Here is an 18,627-nt window from a genome sequence, read left to right on the forward strand (position 1 = left end):
CAGAATTATTATATGTAAATTCTGCCATGGGGAGTAGGGCTGGCCAATTGTCTTGCTGATAAGTGGTGTAACACCTGAGATACTGCTGTAACCATTGGTTAATTTTCTCAGCTTGCCCATTACTAGCTGGATGATGTGATGATGATAGGTGGATCTGGACCCCTAATGACTGGAAAAGGGCCCTCTAGAACCTGGAAGTGAACTGAGGGCCTCTGTCACTCACCAAGTGATTCACCATGCCTCTATACCTAAAAACATGGTCCATGAACAACTGCGCTGTGGCTTGTGCAGATGGGAGGCCCTTGCATGGAATAAAATGCACCATTTTTGTGAAAAGGTCCACTGCCACTAGTATGGAAGTCAGCCCCTGGACCGGGGGTAAATCAGTGATGAAATCCATGGAGATTGTATCCCAAGGCTGACTGGGGGTGGGTAGGCGTTGCAAGAGTCCTGTGGGCTTCCCTGGGAGAGGCTTGGCTCATCTACAGGTATGACAAGAAGCCACGTAGCCCTTTATGTCTGCAGTCATCTTAGGCCACCAGTAGTCTCTCAGAGCTCTATGGAGAGTTTTGAAAACACCTCTGTGGCCTGCCGTTTGATGGTCATGGCAAAGTCTCAGTACTTCTTCCCTCGATGAGGGGGGAATGTATAATCTCCCGCTATGCCAGAGGATTCCTGCCTCCACATTGAATGGTGAGGCAGTGTCTTGTGGGTCCCTCTGGAGGTCATCCATCCTGGCCCTGGCATACGGGTCTTGTGGCTGCTGAGCTCTGACTCTTGTAAATAGGTCCTCTGCTTGTCTGCCTGCTGCTAAAATCTCTGTTTGGTTCCCCCTCATAGACTGATCAAAGTTGTGAGGTTGTAATATAGTAGCCTGTACCTCCTGGTGAGTAGCAGGGGTTGCCTGAATGGATCGAGACAGGGCATCTGCCAAACAGTTTTGTGCCTCAGGAACATAAGAAATAACAAAATTGAAATGGGAGAAAAACTGGTTCCATCTGATTTGGTGTGGGGTGAGGGACTTGGTGTTTTGTAGAAGCTGTAAATTCTTGTGATCAGTGCAAACTTTCACAGGAAAGGCTGCACCTTCTAGCCAGTGCCTCCACTCTTGGAATGCTGCTTTAATTGCTAGCAACTTCTTGTTAAAAACATCATAGTTTCTCTCTGCTGGTGAGAGCATGCATGAAAAAAAGGCACAAGGAAGTAATGTATTCTCGGTTTGTATATTGCAATAACACCGCCCCAATGGCAATATCGGAAGCATCTGAATGCATTATGAATTGCTTCGTGGGATCAGGGTGTTTTAACAGCGGCTGGGATGCAAAGAGTTGCTTGAATTCTCAGAATGCTGCTTGCTCTCTCTCCCCCCAAATGAATTTTGATCCTTTCTTCAAAAGCTGTGTGAGGGGTCTAGCCCTGTCACTAAAATTGTTTATGAACTGCCTATAGAAATTGAAGAATCCTAGAAATCTTTGTACATCTTTAACATTTTGGGGAGGTTGCCAAGAGAGAATTGCCTGGACCTTAGAAGGATCCATGGATATGCCTTCTGTTGATACTTTATAGCCCAGGAAATGTAATTCAGTTAAATAGAACGCACATTTCTCTAGCTTGGCGAACAGCTTGTTCTCTCTCAGTCTTTGTAAGACATTACGTACATGGGTTACATGAGTTGTAGCATCCTCAGAGAAAATTAATATGTCATCTAGATAAATGACCAGATACTTATTTAGTAAATCAGAGAAAATTTGGTTCATAAATCAGGAAAATATGGCTCCTGCATTAGACAAGCCAAAGGGCAAAACAAGGTACTCAAATTTACCAAACCTGGTGTCGAAGGCAGTCAGATATTCATGCCCCTCTTTCATTCGGATCAGATTGTACGCATTCCTGAGGTCCAACCTGGTAAAAATGTGTGCTTTCTGTAAGTGATCCAGCAGATCAGATATTATCAGCAAGGGATAATTTTCTTTTTTTGTGTTTATTGAGGGAACTGAAATCGTGTACCACTCTCATGGGCGCCTTCTGGTTTGTCGGTGCCAACGGGTCAGGCTTCTTTGGTACGAAGAAGGTAGGAGCAGACGCTGGGGAAGTAGATGGTCGGATGAAACCCTTTTGAAGATTAGAATCCAAGTAATCCTTTAAGGTGGCTAGTTCTTTGGGGGACATGGGATATTGTTTCCTTGCTGGAATCTTGGCTCCTGGTATCAACTCAATGGTGCAATCACAGTCCCTATGGGGGGGTAGTGCTGTGGCCTCTTGTTCGCTGAAAACGTCTGCAAAATCTGCATACTTGGCTGGCAACTGGACCCCCCCTGCTTCTGTGACTGCGTTGGTTGCTGGAGAGAGGAGAGCGTCTTGAATCTTGTGGTGCGGCATTCCTTAGCTGGGAAGGAGATTGCTCCCATAGTCCTGTTCAATAATGGGTTGTGGATCTTCAGCCAAGGTGTGCCCAGGACTATAGGCACATTAAGTGATGCCGTAACATAAAGTTGGATCCACTCAGTGTGGTCTTCCGTTGTTAGTTGCACAGGTTCTGTGAACCTTCTAATCGGCCCTGCCTTGAGGGGCTGGCTGTCCATGGTCTCCACTTCTATGGGACATGGCAATTCTATGGTCGGGATGTTGAAGTCTTGTACGGTCTGCACATCAATAAAATTGGTTAAAGCTCCAGAATCCACGAGGGCCTCTAGCCTGACCTGGTGCTCTGGGTTGACGTGCATTATTACTGGTAAGTAGTAAAAGGATTGCCTGGAATCCTTGGAATGAGCCCTTCTTAATTGATTGATGGTCTCCCTGCTGAGCTCTGTGGAGGGAGACTGACGGAGTTTCCCTGGTTGGAAGTAGAGGCGGAGGTGGCTCTTGTTTCAGCTGCTTGCCCTGGGGCTCTTACGGAATTTGCTTGGCTTCTCGCTGGGCAAGCTCTCACTATGTGCCCCTGGACTCCGCAGTAGAAACAGAGGGCTCTCTCTCTCCTTCTCTGTCTCTCAGTCTTGGAAGTAAGCCTCCTGCTCGCCCCGATCTGCATCGGCTCCTCTGGTCCTGAGTAAGGAAGTGTTGTGGAGAGAGCTGGAAATCCTGGAAGTATCCTGAGGCCCCTGCCTCTCCCTGGCTGCATTTGTCTGAGCTCTTCTAGCCTGGCATCTATGACCACAGACAGCTGATATAAACCTTCTAGGGTAGCTGGTGTTCCCTGGCGCACTAATTCATTCTTAATTTCTTCATCCAACCCCTGTTTGAATTGGTCTTTCAAGGCACTCTCATTCCAGTCCAGATCTCCTGCTAACAGCTTGAAATCAGCAATGTAGATTCCCACTCTCTTGTTGCCTTGCTTGAACTTCCGAATTTCCCGGCTGGCAGTGACCTCTCTGATCGGGTCATCAAAGTGTGCTCGGAACCCTGCTGGAAAATTCTGGTAGTCGTTGAGAATTGGGTTGTTGTTCTCCTCCATGGGAATAGCCCATTTGGCTGCTGGTCCCTTTAGCAGACTTAGAATGAAGGTGACTCTGGTTCTGTCTGCGGGGAACTCTGCTGGTCTGCTGTCGAAAAACATTGTGCACTGTGTGAGAAAGGTTCTCAACTGTCCTGCTTCTCCAAACTTCTCTGCTAGACTGCCCTGGGATCTCAAGACTACTGGCGGAGCTACTGCTGGCACCGGTTGTGGGTTAATCGGAGCTGGTTGTTGTAACTGCTGTAGCATGGCAGCTTGTAATGTGTTGACCTGTAGATCTACCTGTTGTTGGTGTTGTTGCAGGGCTGCTGCCAATTGTTGGATGGCGAGCCAAATTTCTTGGTTTTCTGAAGACATTTTCCAAATGTCTCTCCTTTAATTTCTTTGTTCCTCCCTCTTTCAATGGGAGTAGGAGTTTGTTAGGATTGATGCCCTAACAGTCAGAAATCACGCTGAGATGAGGAGTAGGTCTCTAGTGTTTATTGCTGCTACATAAAACAGAATCCTAACAAACTGAAGAAGCGTGGGAAAAACCCAGACAGATAAACCCCAAAAGTTAAGGCGGGTCTGATCTGTTTCTCTTTGAATGGCTGCTTAATTCCTCAGTACTACGCATGCATTTTCCCCCTTGGATAGAGGCCCCTTCCAGCTCACTATCAGTACTCATGACAGATCTGGCCCTATTGGAAAAGCTTATATCACTTGGGACTTAATTCTAAGTTATTGGAAACGGAACAAGTCAAAGATTCTATGTTTAGATGAATGCATTCTAAACCGAATAATTGATGGGCAGTAATGGGAAAAGCATTGGAAGATAAACAGCAAATTTACTGCAAATATCACAATCAGAGAAAATTGGCACCAGATATTTTTCATTGTTGTATTACCAGTGTTGATTGCCAAAACAGACCATCCATATTCAAAAATTGGCCAGAAACACAATGAGGATGGATCACTTTGTAGCAATGTCATCAAGCTCAACAATTCCGGAAGATGATTCATCATAGAATGAAACAATTTTTAAATACAGGTGGTCCTTGGTTAGCAGCTACTTAGTGACGTTAGAACTTACGACAGCACTGAACAAGTGGTTTAAGACCAGTCCTCTAAGGTCTGGCCGCCGCAGCATCCTGCAGTCATGTGATCTCAATTTGTGACCTTCCCTGCTGGCTTCCCACAAGCAAAGTCAGTGGGGAAGCTGGCAGGAAGTTGGAAATTGTCACATGAGGTCTTTGCTTAAAGACCCACAGTGATTTGCTTAACAGCAGTAACCAGGGCCTGCCAGAACTGCTGTCACTAAGTGGCATGGTCATATGCTGTTGCACATTACTACCACATTGTTTAGCAATGGAAATTCCAGTCCTAATTACCATTGTTAAGTGAAAACTTCCTGTATAGACTTTTCTTTCATGCCTGTTTTTCTGTGAGGTGTCATTAAGCCTTATATTCATATCAGGTATATGTAGTTCGCTCTGTATATAATAGCTGCTAGGATACTTCATGCTTCTTACTGGAAATTACATGAAATTCCTTCTATAGAAGAATGGCAGATTAAATTATAAGAGTATATGTCAATATGAAAAACAACTTTGTATTTAAAAAAACAAGTAGGATACTAAATTTAATTGAACTTGAAACCATTTATGAACTGTAAGTTTGCATGTGAACTTGTACCACATCCAAAGTTTGAGTTTTTGTTAATATAAGTCTTTAAAAATATTGGATCTTGCCAGATTTGTGTTAATAAGGACAGGCTTTCTCAGATTATATGGAAACTCATGTTAACTATTCTGATTGATAATTCTTATGTTGGCTGCTTTTGCTAATTATTGAGTATTATTTTGATTTTAATAATGGTTTTAAAGTGCTAAATTTATAGAAGATAATTTTTATATGCAGTACTAATATAATGTTACATATGTAGCATGTAAAAAAGGTAAAGGTTTCCCTTGACCTTAAGTCCAGTTGTGTCCAACTCTAGGGGGTGGCGCTGATCTCCTTTTCAAAGCCGAAGAGCCGGCGTTTGTCCGTAGACACTTCCATGGTCATGTGGCTGGAATGACTAAATGGAACGCTGTAACCTGCCCACCAAAGCGGTACCTATTAATCTACTCACATTTGCATGTTTTCAAACTGCTAGGTTGGCAGGAGCTGGGACTAGCAATGGGAGCTCACCCTGTCACACGGATTTGAACTGCCGACCTTCCGATTGGCAAGCTCAGCAGCTCAGCGGTTTAACCTGCAGCGCCACTGCATCCCTATGTAGCATGTAAATCTCTTCTCTAATCCTCCCTCCCTCCCTCCCTTTCTTTCTTTCTCTGGTTGCACTTTCAAATATCTGTTAAAATAAGATAAAAAAGTAATCACTGATGGCCCCCTCAAGAATGTTGTTGAAGTGCAACTGTTACCATTGTCACTATTGGTCACGTCAGCTAGTACTGAAGGGAGTTAGGAGTTTAACAACAGCTGGAAGACTACACATTGCCTGGACCTGTTATAGATATACGTCAGAAAATCCATTACCTTTTTCCCCAAAATCAATGCAAAAAGTACAACTGCCAGTCTCAAAATCATCTCAAACTATCCTTCCCTGACTCTGACATCACACCAGTTTTATCAGAAAAGAACAGAGCTTTTTTTTAATGTTTGCATTTCTTAAATAGAAAAGGTAGTATGTAACCAAATGAAAAAAAGCCTAGGGCAAAAAAAAAAAAAGACCAAAACAGATAGTAGAAAGTTGACCTTTCTTCATGAGGTCAAGTAACTTTATTGTGATATAACACTACAATACAGTAGATATCCATAAAAAAACCCTCTATGGTGTATATAAATTATTCCTTTCATTCAGCATTTTTTTAAAATGTCCATTACAACTTTGGTACATTGTAATTTTATTATATTTCTTTTAAATACTTTTTGCTTCACAAACTCAACACAAAGTACAAAACTAATCTGAATTAGGGATATTATAATCTACACAGTGGTGTTCAGTGGTAGGAAAAAACCTGCCTCGATGAGTTCATGTCACTAGCTAAGCTGTAAAGGCAAATCTAGCAGACATGACAAAGATATGCACCATTAAACAGCAAACAACTCATTATGTTTTGTTTGTTTTGTTTTATACATATTTCCAGCAGCACAGCTTTTGTACGACCCAAGTGATTACTCTTGTTGCATTCCTCTTTTCATTTGAAGGCCATGAGATAGTTCCCCTTTTAAAAAAATGCACAGCTACCTCTGTGTATCTAAACTAAGGATTCACAGTTTCAGTACTTGACCTGCCATCCAGTATGATTAATATTTGCACAGTTTGTCCTGCAGTTGGCAGAGATGACAGGAACATTATTAGAGGGACAGTGTGGTGCAATCAATCGGAGGTTGTTCTGTGGGGAAGGAGGTATGACGTTACAGTAAACGGGCATTCCAGTGGCTGTAAGTGTTCCTTGACCTGATTGATTAGGTAGCATGATTGGCTGTTGATATGACTGTTGTGGCAGTCCTTGAGACCCCTGGGTCATTGGCACCTAGAAGACAGGGGAGGGGGAAAGCAAATTAAGGTACAAATTGAAATACAAGAGCCTCTCTTCTATCTTGACTTATTTCATTATCAGATCAGAGTATGTGAAGCCATCTTGTATTTATCTGTTCCATTTTTTCAATTTCAATTCTAAAATAATGCATTTGTAAATAAATACCAATATAATGAGAAATGTGGATGTGATGTTACCTTCGATCTTCTTCTCTTTCACCCTCAGAGTCAAGTGCATCTTATTTCAGCAGTAACAGAAACCAGCAACAGCAAAATTTAAGGAATTAATTGGCTTCTGTTAAATATATGGAGAGTCTTTTTTACTATGAATCTCAAACAAATAAGTAGAAGAGGAAAAAGAAAACTAGAAGTACATTAATATACAATCCTCAATAAAGGTGTCTATAATCTTGTTGTAAAAACTTCTGTTTGTACACATGCTGAGTCCAGAAAAGAATGTGGAATAATCTCACTTTTTCCTTCCAAAATAAAGTAATCCAATGCTACCTCCTTAACTTCAGTGGAGATGGAAAAGGAAGAGTGACATATTATAACAATACCTTGGAATTAGAACACTGGGTTTGAATTGGCAGCCAAATCTAATTTTTGTTTTGTGTGCATCAAGTTAGTGAAACAGTGAAATAACTTGTTAGGGTGCAATCCTGATCACTGAATGGCAGCATGAGAATGAGTCACATAAGGAATTATTCTGCTGTCATTAGTTTTAGTAGTAGCAGAGATCAGGAGACTAAGATTCTCAGCCACCATCAGGAGAAAAGCAGATGAATGATTTTGGCTATATTTTGCCACATCTTGGATATTTCCCACCTTTGACTTATGAAAGAATAATGTTATTAAGAGCTGTGCAAAAGGGAAGTTGCTTGAATATGGGATAGCATTCAGCTGGCACTGAAGCACAAAAGCAAAGCTGTAAAGACAGGATAGCATGTACTGTGCTTTACTGAGTCCTCAAACAGACAATCAGAATGACTGTTGAAGTATTTCCATATCAGTTATTTGAACTTCGTATCTGTTAAGTATCCAGTATTTTGAGAATTAAACCAAATTCTGACTTCTGGTATTTAAATGCCAAATAACATCAGAGATCCTAAACAGAGGATGCTACCCATTATCAGATACCTTTGCCTTTCTAATTGGGCATTTAGTTCTTTCTTCCTAATATATAGTGGGAAATAAAAAATGAATTAAAAAAATTAAAAAGCAGCGCTGGAGCTCTGAATCAGAATTTTTATCAAGGGGTACAGTGCATCTATTTTGCTGCATGTTCTTTTCAGGAAGCATTAATTGGTGATAAAGCAAAATGAACATTTCCAATTTAGTTAAAGTGAGTGCAATTCAAAACTGTGCTAAAGATTGTTTTTCTTTTTCAAGAAGTCTGTGAGGCTTGAGAAGCGATTTAGAAATATTTGTTATTTCTTTTAAGTGGCAGTCGTTCACTAACAGCATTTTGTACATGATTTTTTAATAGCTTGTGTTTTTATGCATATTAACTTTATTGGCAGAAAAGAACACAAATGGAATGAATTCCAATTTATTATTTGAAAAAAAACTTTTAGAAAGCTGAAGCATCTCATTTTTACTTTCAAATATTCAGCTTCAGATAACGGATCTAGAAACCCGAAGGAACAGACTTCAGAGTAAATTCTGATCGTCACAGCCAACATTCAGCCTCATGCTGAATATAAAATAAAATTGGCTGAGGAAATAAAATTAATACATTATATTATTGACCATAGTAGCTAGTGTTTCTTGCAAGTAATGAGGCCTTTTCTCACTGCTTTTCCCTGCACTTGTAAGGAAAAATAAGCTATGAAATAGATGTATAGAACTGCATATGTTATTTTAATGTATGAACTATGAGGAAAATGAAAATATCTTTACAAGTAAAGTGCTTTATCTTCTCACATGTTTTCTAATACTTGTAGAGAAAGAGGACTGGGAAGAGACCTAGATGATTTATCAAACTTTGTCTGATTTACAATATCATCATTTTAATCTAGTGATCACTAGCTGATCTTGAAAAGCTAAGCAGGGTAAGACCTACCATTTCAGAGCAGAGTTTGGGAAGTAATAAAAAAATTCTGAAATGCCAAGTAATTTCAATAATTGTTCATAAAACTACCTGGATATTCCCATGAAGTCACTAGGAGTTGAGCTTGACTCAAAGGAGACTTCACCTTTGCATTGTTTGTTCTTGGAATAAATTCTCATTTTAAGTCTGCCATGTATGTCATAACTTGTGGGGGAAGTCTTGTAAGTCACTAAGCTTAGCCTGGAGTAATTAGAAGGAATTAGTCTCTTGTATTTCTTTTGTCTGCTTCAGAGCTCAGCAGCATTAAGATAGCCCCTTTCAGTTCTGACTCAGGAAATAGGAGATAGAGATTTCTGCATGGCTTTCTCAACTCAAATAGACTAACTTTCTCCCTGTGAACCCTAGGAGAAGGAAAGGAACATTAATGAAGTGAGATCATTTTAAACTGTTTTATGAGTTAACTAATATCAAGAAGCTAAAGAGAAGCTACTTAATATTAAGGAACTAAGAGCTAGTTTGGTGCAGTGGTTAAGGCACCACGATAGATACTAAGAGACTGTGAATTCTAGTCCTGCCTTAGGCATAAAGCCAGCTGGGTGACCTTGGGCCAGTCATTCTCTCTCAGCCCTAGGAAGGAGGCCATGGCAAACCACTTCTGAAATCTTGCCAAGAAAACTGCAGGGACTTGGCCTGGCAGTCACCAGGAGTCAAGACTGACTTGAAGGCACCCCCGCCAAAAGAGGAACTGGGGGTTAAAGCATCAATACACTTCTCTGAAGTGTATGTGGAGTTCTTTGTAAGGAAGCATTTAAGCTACAGTTCCTTATCCTCTCACTAAACTTCAACTTCCACAATCCTTTTGGGATGCTACAGCTGTCAACTTCAATTTAAATTTGAAACCCTACTGTGTGTGTGTGTGTGTGTGTGTCTGTCTATCTCCTTCCGTCTCAATCTCTCTTCCTCCTATGACATGGTTGGGCTTGCTTTTTGTTGTTATTGGTGGTGGTGGTAACAGGCACATGTCATATCCAAAATAAGGCACTCCACAGTACTGTTTGGTACCTGATAAGACGACATGGCTGGGTACTGGACCATCATGCCTTGCACCTGATTTCCCTGTTGATTATTTATTAGATTTTGGCTTTGGGGAGACTGTTGCATTCCTAAGAGTCCATGGAATCCTTGCTGTTGATTAGTCAAGACAGATTGGTAACCTGAAAGAAACAAAATACATTTCAGTCAAATGGACTACAGAAAAGCTTTCATATCTCTGTCCCAAGTCCTACCATTGCTGCAGGATTAGAAAGACGTTGTGGTGGATTTCAGTAATGCTGCTGGTTCTCAGGAAGGAGGGAGCACATTCCAAGGAAGATGGCAAGATAAGAGAAAACACAGTCCAGGGATGGAATGTGGGAAGACTAAGAGGTTCAGACTAGCCCCGCCCTAGAGCCTTCCCAGGTTATTTCCTCTTAGGTTAGGTAGAGTAGCTTTACTTTGGCAAGATTCTGTCTATACGGTGTGAGCAAATAAAGAACTGAAGTTTGACTGGATTGAATCTTTATTCTTGGGTTGGGCCTGACAGAAGTAATGTCATCAGTCAAAGAATGCTGATTTTACTTTGCTGTTTAGGTTTCCTCCCTATTACTACAAATATTGTAAACCGCCCAGAGTCACTCTTAGTGAGATGGGTGGTGACAAAATATGAAATAGAAATGAATGAATGAATAAATAAATAAAAGGAATGATGAGACCATCAACCTATAGAACTTAAGTTTCTGCTGTGTAAACCAATACAATGAAGCCCTGCTTTGGTATAGTTACTTCCCTAATACTTTGTTTCTAGATATTTACACCCACAGTTGCTGGTCTCAATCCTATTCCGTAGACAGGATAGGTTATTCATTATTTCAGATAGTGTGTTTTTGAATAATGAAAAGCAAAATTGGACACACAAGCAGATGTGGTTACATTCCTGTTCTGCATGTGGATCGTTTGATAGGACTGTCAATCACGGTAAGGTTATCTGTGTGGAGGGGAAATGATAGTACAATATCAGAAACAGATTTTTAATTTAAATCATGCAGTTCTTGGGGTCAGATGTGCTGGGCTGCATATATGCCAGTTTTCAGAAGAAAGTTATTAGCTCTCAGTAGAATGACATTTGCAATGATGGTGTTTGCTTTCTATTTCTTTGCACAATTGAGATGATGCCTAGCTGATGATTGCTAAATCACGAAGTCTGTTAAACAACAAACTACTCATGAATAGAAATTGAGCAGCCATGATACTTATATTTTTACATGGAAATAATTCAGTCTTGTAGTTTGTACGCACAGAATGTCTGCTCTCCTGAATTAAAAAAAAAATGACATTAAGCAGAAGGATATATGTTCCAGCAGGATAATGTGAATAAGAGACATGCCTAATGTGAGTAACTTCATCGTTTTTTTGTTTGTTTGTTTGTTTTGGCTCATGGCATATGATAACAGAAATGCTAGGAAATTATTCTGCCTGGAAAGTATTCTGACATTAGACAAATATGATGGCGTTCCTTAGCTTCTGGCTTTAAGCTGTATAGGGATTACAAGTCCCAACATTCCCAATCACCATAGCCACAGGTTGTTATACTCCAACACATTTGGAGAGAACTGGATTGTGGAAAACTGCCATATACATGATGTCTGAAGAACCTTTATTTATGACAACTTAACCAGCTGTGATTTTCAGACCCACAGTACTGATGTTCATATAGCAAGTAAACATTTGTTTTAGAACTGAACCAATACTTTTTGCTCTTTCTTTCCCGTCCTCCTATTCTTTATACTTCTGGGCAAACATTCATGAATATTGTGCTGTCCTACCACCAGCCTCACATCCTTTAAGTAAAGGTAAAGGTTTCCCTTGACATTAAGTCCAGTCGTGTCCGACTCTAGGGGGCGGTGCCCATCTCCGTTTCAAAGCCGAAGAGCCAGCGTTTGTCCGTAGACACTTCCATGGTCTTGTGGCCGGCATGACTACACGGAACGCCGTTACCTGCCCGCTGAAGCGGTACCTATCAATCTACTCACATTGGCATGTTTTCGAACTGCTAGGTTGGCAGGAGCTGGGACTAGCAACAGGCGCTCACCCCGTCACGCCCATTCGAACCACCGACCTTCCGATCGGCAAGCTCAGTGGTTTAATCTGCAGCGCCACCGCGTCCCTTTCGCATCCTTTATTCATGCCAAAATTTTCACAAGTCTACTTGCCTTTTCTAATCAGAAGAGGTTTCATTCTTCTATTCATTACTTTGTACCTTTCAACACTAAGCAAATATTTCATAGACTGAGATATGCAACCATTTGTTACTCAGAAAATTGCTACCACATTCCCTTTGATTTTTTGCCACCCCACAGACTAAGATGGCTCCCCTCCTACAATGTCTTCAAGAGGAGTGAGGGTCACAGTAGATGGGGTAATGGTACTGAAGGGAGAAATGCATAATACTGACAGAATTTTTTGTTTCTCCTAGTTTGGGCAATGGAATGGCCTCTGGGATTTTTCTCTTTTTAAACCTTACCCCTACACTCTTCATATATACCTATTTCAGAATACAGGAAATGGCACTACTGGTTCTGGCAGTCATGCCACCATGAAAAACATAGAAATATTGAAGCTAAGGACAGCCAGGTTGCATCACACCCCTCAAAGATGCAGGAAAGTGATTACTGTGGAATTTAGCAGCTTTATCAGTGACTGGAGCAGTGCAAATATCCTTCATGTGTCAGTACAATATTGTTGCTGTTACTGGTGAAATTCAGACCATTTTGAAGTTTATTTATGTATTTATTTAGGAAATGATATGGCTGTCCAACTTCCACGAATGTGGCTCTGGGTCGTGGACAACAACGTAAAACAAATATTCAAGTATAATGAACAAGAACATTATTTCTTCTGAATGTTCAACCCTCAATGTCTTTGTGGCTTTCTTTTGCTAGGCAGCCTGGATTTCCTTTATTGCTACACTCCTGGAAGCATGGGGGAAAAAAAAAACTATTCGAATTGCACACATTTACCAAACACTGATAAAAGGGAAAGGAATTAAAAAGAACTTTCTCTTCATGTTTGTTCTCCTGGTCATTAGCTTCTGTACTATAGACTGTACAATTCCCTGAAAGCCCCTTTACTGTCCCTACAGAACATACATACATGGCTTATTTTCCAATAGCATGATACATCAGATGAACTACCCTATTACTATAAGCTCCAGGACTTTTTTTACTGCAATTATTTCATCTTCCATGTTATCTCTGCTATAAAACCACTTTTTTCAAGTCAGAGCAAACATGGGACACATTATTAAATGTCCAGAGGAAAAAGCTGCGCACAGAATTTCAGTTAAGTGCCTCCAAGGAAAAAAAGGAGCATTGGATATCCAATATAAATGGATGAGGCTGTCATCTTATTGAGGTAATTCTCTGAACTTTTATGATCCGTATCACCATTCAGACAAGTCAGACAATTTAAGCATTCCCAGAAGGAGAGTCATTGTATGAAGTTCCCATCACTGATTTAATTTTTTAATGAGCCTATAGTGCTTAAAAGATAAAGTGCAGTAGTTGTACACCTCTGCAAGTAATGTAACCCAGGAGTGTAACTAAAGTGGGTTTGGCACTGTAACAAACTGAACTTGTTTAAAATAACAAGTTTATTTTGAAGGTTTTATGTTCCAGATTATGTAATGGCAGATATGAATCTTAGACCTCCTGCTCCGCTTTAAGATGAAGAAGATTCAGAAGCCAAATCACAAAGCCTGGAACAGGTAGGTAGGTAGGAAGGAAAGAAAGAGATATTTTAATGTGGATATACAAAACATAATATAGTAAACATAATTGGGCTTAGGGGAAAAAAACTCGTATATGAATCTCATTCTTACCATGGCTTTCAGAAATCCTCTACGTACCAAAGCATTGTTATGTCTCAGATTTCATTCATTTCTATGAGACTTGCCCTGTAAAAGCATCTGGTAGTCACTTCATGCAAATGTATTTCTGATGAATTCAACAACTTTCAAATATATTAATTCCAGTTTCCTTAATAGCAGCTATGGACAGTCTTAAATATATTCCTAGCTCTCATTCCTTGGCACAAGTCTTGAGGACATACCTCAGGATCGACATAACATCAAATTAGCTAAGTAGAGGCACTCCAAACAATATGGCATTGCCTTTGGGCTATTCCCAAGTGTGCGTGCATATGACAGTTCTTTTCCCATATTAGTCACATGGTAAATTCCATTACCCACGTCTAAAATTTCAATAAGGTGAAAGCCTGCATCAGTTACATTTAGTTGAATTTAATTTTTTCTGTGAGCTGCAAGAATGTTGAAAGATAAAAATGCTGTTGCAAAAAAGTCTACAATTTGGATTTTATAACAAAATGTTTCTCCGTTACTACTTATTTATTTTAGACAATTAGCTACTCTGTATTAAAGTAACTAGAGCCAGTTTGGTGTTGTGGTTAAAGGCTCTAGGCTAGAAACCAGGATACTGAGAGTTAAAGCCAGCTGGGTGACCTTAAGCCATTCTCTCTCAATCCTAGGAACAAGGCAATAGAAAACCACTTCCAAAAATGCTGCCAAGAAAACTGCAGGGACCTAAAGAAGGCAGGCACACAAATACACAGTTAAAGTAACAAATTAAAACAGTCCCCACAAACAAACAAACAAATAAAAATTAATGATACATAAGGAAACTACTCTGTTTCCACTCTGTATATTAAGGCTGAGATGAGCCTGAAATTTATCTGTATGCTTATTATCTCAACAGATATGTTCCTTAAAATGATACTGACTGCAGCACAAGACAATGAAACTCCGTCATTAATACAGTAGTATTTATTTATTTATTTATTTATTTATTTATTTATTTTCTATCCCACCTTTATTATTTTTATAAATAACTCAAGGCGGCGAACATACCTAATACTCCTTCCTTCTCCTATTTTCCCCACAACAACCACCCTGTGAAGTGAGTTGGGCTGAGAGAGAGTGACTGGCCCAGAGTCACCCAGCCGGCTTTCATGCCTGAGGCGGGACTAGAACTCTCAGTCTCCTGGTTTCTAGCCCAGCGTCTTAACCCCTAGACCAAACTGGCCTATTTGTTCTATTTGTTCTAAAAGGTAAGTTCATACTCTGAAAAAGTGACAGGCATGACTTAATCCTTGTTATCAATATTTCACTTGCTTATATCGACCTTTCTCCACAACTGTTATCAAAACAATATACAAAGAAGTGTATACATTGACAATACTCAGCTTAGATGATGGTATGTTGATTTGGAAAACAATCTGATTTGCAGATTCACTTACAGATCCTCCAAATCTAAACTTCAGAAGAATAGATTAAAAAATCAAAATCAGTTTAACACTGTTTGTTTTAAAAAAACTTTCTGGTTGATTAGTACCAAAGTGCAACAGGACAGCAATAAATGTAATGGAGCAAAGAATAACAGAGTCAAAGGCAGAAAAAGCCTGGAATTGTTTGTGTACAAACAGGTGCTATGTGCCTCAGGCATTCAAAAGCATCCACATTCCTTAGAATCTAAAGTACTGAACAGCCCTAGTATTTATGATTGGACAGAAATTGTTATAAGCTTTAGATCCAGGAAGATGTTTTTTCAAGAGTGGGCCAAGTACCACCTCTTTTAAGGCCAATTGGGCCACTCTATTACAAAAATATGTGTTCACTACTTTGGAGTTGATGTTTCTGTTCTTGAGAATCAAACTGACAGCAAACATTGAGCTGTAATAGTCCAATGATACATTACTTTAACACGCCTTCTCCAAAGCCCTGTGACTGAAGAGACCAAATAAAAATAATACACTCTGAGCCAGAATTCTCAGTTACAAAACTGGAGCCATTCCACTTTTTCCCAATTCTGAAATTTCCCCTAAGTGGGGAACAATAAATCCATTCTTTGCCAGCAAATTGTTTCTTTAAGTTCTAATAAATATCTGAAATATTACCAAAGCTTCAGAAATGATTGGATTTTGATTCATTAATCTGGCTTTGATTTGGACATCTGTCATGTCAGAATTAGCCCAACTTGGTTAGAGATTCAGTCACATCTGAATCACATGTCTACTATTATTCCCAACGCTTTTCGGTCTATTTGGCAGGCCTGAGAGCCAGTGGGGCCCAAGTTTGCCATACAGCAAGTGCTATCTCAAACACCCACATTCCAGATGGCAAACTATATCAGAGGAGACTTTCAAATGCAGCTTGTGATATGATCTAGTGACCTGTTTTTGTTTTTTAATTAAGTTTTACTGTAATCTAAAGTAGCTTTTTGGAAACAGATGGCATAGAGCGTTGATGTAATCATGTGCATTTGTCACAGCACAATACATCTTAAGATAGTCAATTTGGGAAGTGAAGTGATTTTAAGTTGGCTAAATGAGTTCTCTCACTAGGGAATGAATTTATATGAACATTTTCTAGATTTACACTTAAAGACTAGTTTTTCCATTTGTTCTCTCAACAATCCACTGCTGTAATACACACATTTACTAAAGAAAGGGAGTCTCAAAGGGTTCCACTAGAAAGCTATAGAGAAATGGGGAGGAAGAGAATTTGGCAGTATCATAGTCAAGGAAGAGAAAGAAGGAAGAAGGCATAGCATTTTCCAGAAACTTTCTATTGGACCTGATGTTACCTCATATGCTTAGTAGGACCACTTAAAATTTTATTTATTTTTAAAATTTGTCCCCCGTTTTTCTCTTCTGAAAGAACACTCAGGGCAGCTTACAGTTCAAATAATACATATAGATAGAAAAAGAAAATACAGAGTAAAATTATAATATGGAAGCATGTTTATAGAAGAGTTTGCAATTATTTATTAAAATTGTACATTTTTTTACTTTTCAGAGAAATAGAAGGAATCGATATCCTTAACTTGTTCATACTTCCCTAAAATTATCTAGTCTGAAAATAATTAAAGTTTTTTAAAAATCCACCTTGCACCGATTCTTTTACATAGTTTAGCCATACATGCAGACTTTCCAAAAACAACAATAAAACCCAGACAAGAAGCAAAACTGTAGAGAGATGGTATTACTCAAACATGAAAGCAGACAGGATATCTGTGAAACGTATTGCCATATCCTGTACTTCTATATTAAGTATGATGTTATAGATTTAAATTCATGTGGTACATTTTTATCGATATGCATTGCTGATGCATTCTGCATGCCTTTATTTGACATTGTCAATACACTTTGATTAATAAAAGAAAGGAGGGGAAAAATAATACTAGAGGGAAGGGAGCAAGGAAAGTGATTTCTAGCAATACCTTTGTATTTTCTTACAATTCTAAGTTAACAGTGGAACAAATACAGGAATGTGGACCTAAGGTCCTTTTTCTTGCCTCATTCTGTTAAGTGCTGTTTTGCCTTTTAAGGCCAAGTCCAAGAGTTCTTCTGTGCATTGATCTATGGTGGGGAGGCCAGACTGCTTGCAAAAATATCTTCAGTATGCAGTTTGAGATGTTCTCCTTTGCTTCGAACAGACTGTAACTTCAGGTTTCCATGTCTAAACATCTTCCTAGCTTTAATGAGAAAGTTCACCCCCAGCCATCATTTCTTATATTTTTAAGGAGAAAATTAATCCTACAGGATAAGAGGGATAACTACCTGCATCAGTAGGACTATAGTAACTGCACAGTAAATTGACCCTGCTACATGCCAAAGATTATTTACTTATTTCATTTACATCCCACGCAAGGTGGAATTATAAATATGTAGAGTATTATACCATTTCCCCTTGCTTTCCTAGCAATAATGAAAATAAAATGGTATATATATCTATTAGCTTTAAGGAAAAGCTTTGTAGCTGGACTTATTGATCAAAAGAAAATGCACTTTTTTTGCTCATATATTTGGTGTTTTTAATCACATGCTACTTTCAGTCATTTCTAGGATAGCATGATTTTAATTCAACAGCAGTTTGGGAAATTAATACATGATAAATCAATTTGCCTTCTTACTGCCAAATTCCTACCAATGCAAAAGTCTAAGCCAAAATAGGGCTATGATTAAGTGGCTTCATTATTTGCTTAATAAAAAATGATACAGGGGTATTCTTTTAATTACAGATAAATCTTTGAAACCAAATTTTTAGTTAAAGCAGGTTGGCATTTCATATTTCCTTTTTCTTTTCTCTCCAAGGGAAAAGCACGGTCAGCTCTTTGGCTTATGGAAGAAAAGTGAATGAGAAATGGCTCCTAGTAGATCTGGCATTATTAACAAGAATGCAAAACAGGTCACAGTTGAACAATTTAAAGATAAACTATCACACTTGGATTTTTCTTTTGCCATCAGAATGGAGAGCCCAAGAGAGTTTTCATTTGATACAATTCTATCTGAGCAGGTATTTAAATGGAAAATAAATGAATGGAGGAATGGAGGAGCCACCCAGAGTCCCTCTTTTGGGGGAGATGGGCGGTAATAAAATTCGAAACAAACAAACAAACAAACAAATAAAATACGGATTCAAGCTAGGGAACCACTTCCTCAATGCAAGAAATCACCTTTTCTATTTTTTACATACAAAAAGCA

At 39.3% G+C, this 18,627-nt stretch overlaps 1 protein-coding gene across 5 annotated transcripts in view; it reads right to left on the reverse strand.

Moving 5' to 3' along the window:
- Window positions 1-6,181: 6,181 nt before the first annotated feature.
- ARPP21 (cAMP regulated phosphoprotein 21) overlaps window positions 6,182-18,627 on the reverse strand; it is a 140,722-nt gene continuing 128,276 nt past the window's right edge. For all 5 annotated transcript variants that reach the window (XM_063304096.1, XM_063304095.1, XM_063304099.1 and 2 more), the window contains 2 exons: window positions 10,096-10,247; window positions 6,182-6,975 (listed from right to left, as the gene is read on the reverse strand). In XM_063304096.1, the coding sequence (XP_063160166.1) occupies window positions 6,718-6,975; window positions 10,096-10,247 (410 nt within the window). In that variant the 3' untranslated portion in view covers window positions 6,182-6,717. The remainder of the gene's footprint in view (window positions 6,976-10,095; window positions 10,248-18,627) is intronic.

Source organism: Candoia aspera, chromosome 4, assembly GCF_035149785.1.
Source record: "Candoia aspera isolate rCanAsp1 chromosome 4, rCanAsp1.hap2, whole genome shotgun sequence".
NCBI classification, from domain to species: Eukaryota; Metazoa; Chordata; class Lepidosauria; order Squamata; family Boidae; genus Candoia; species Candoia aspera.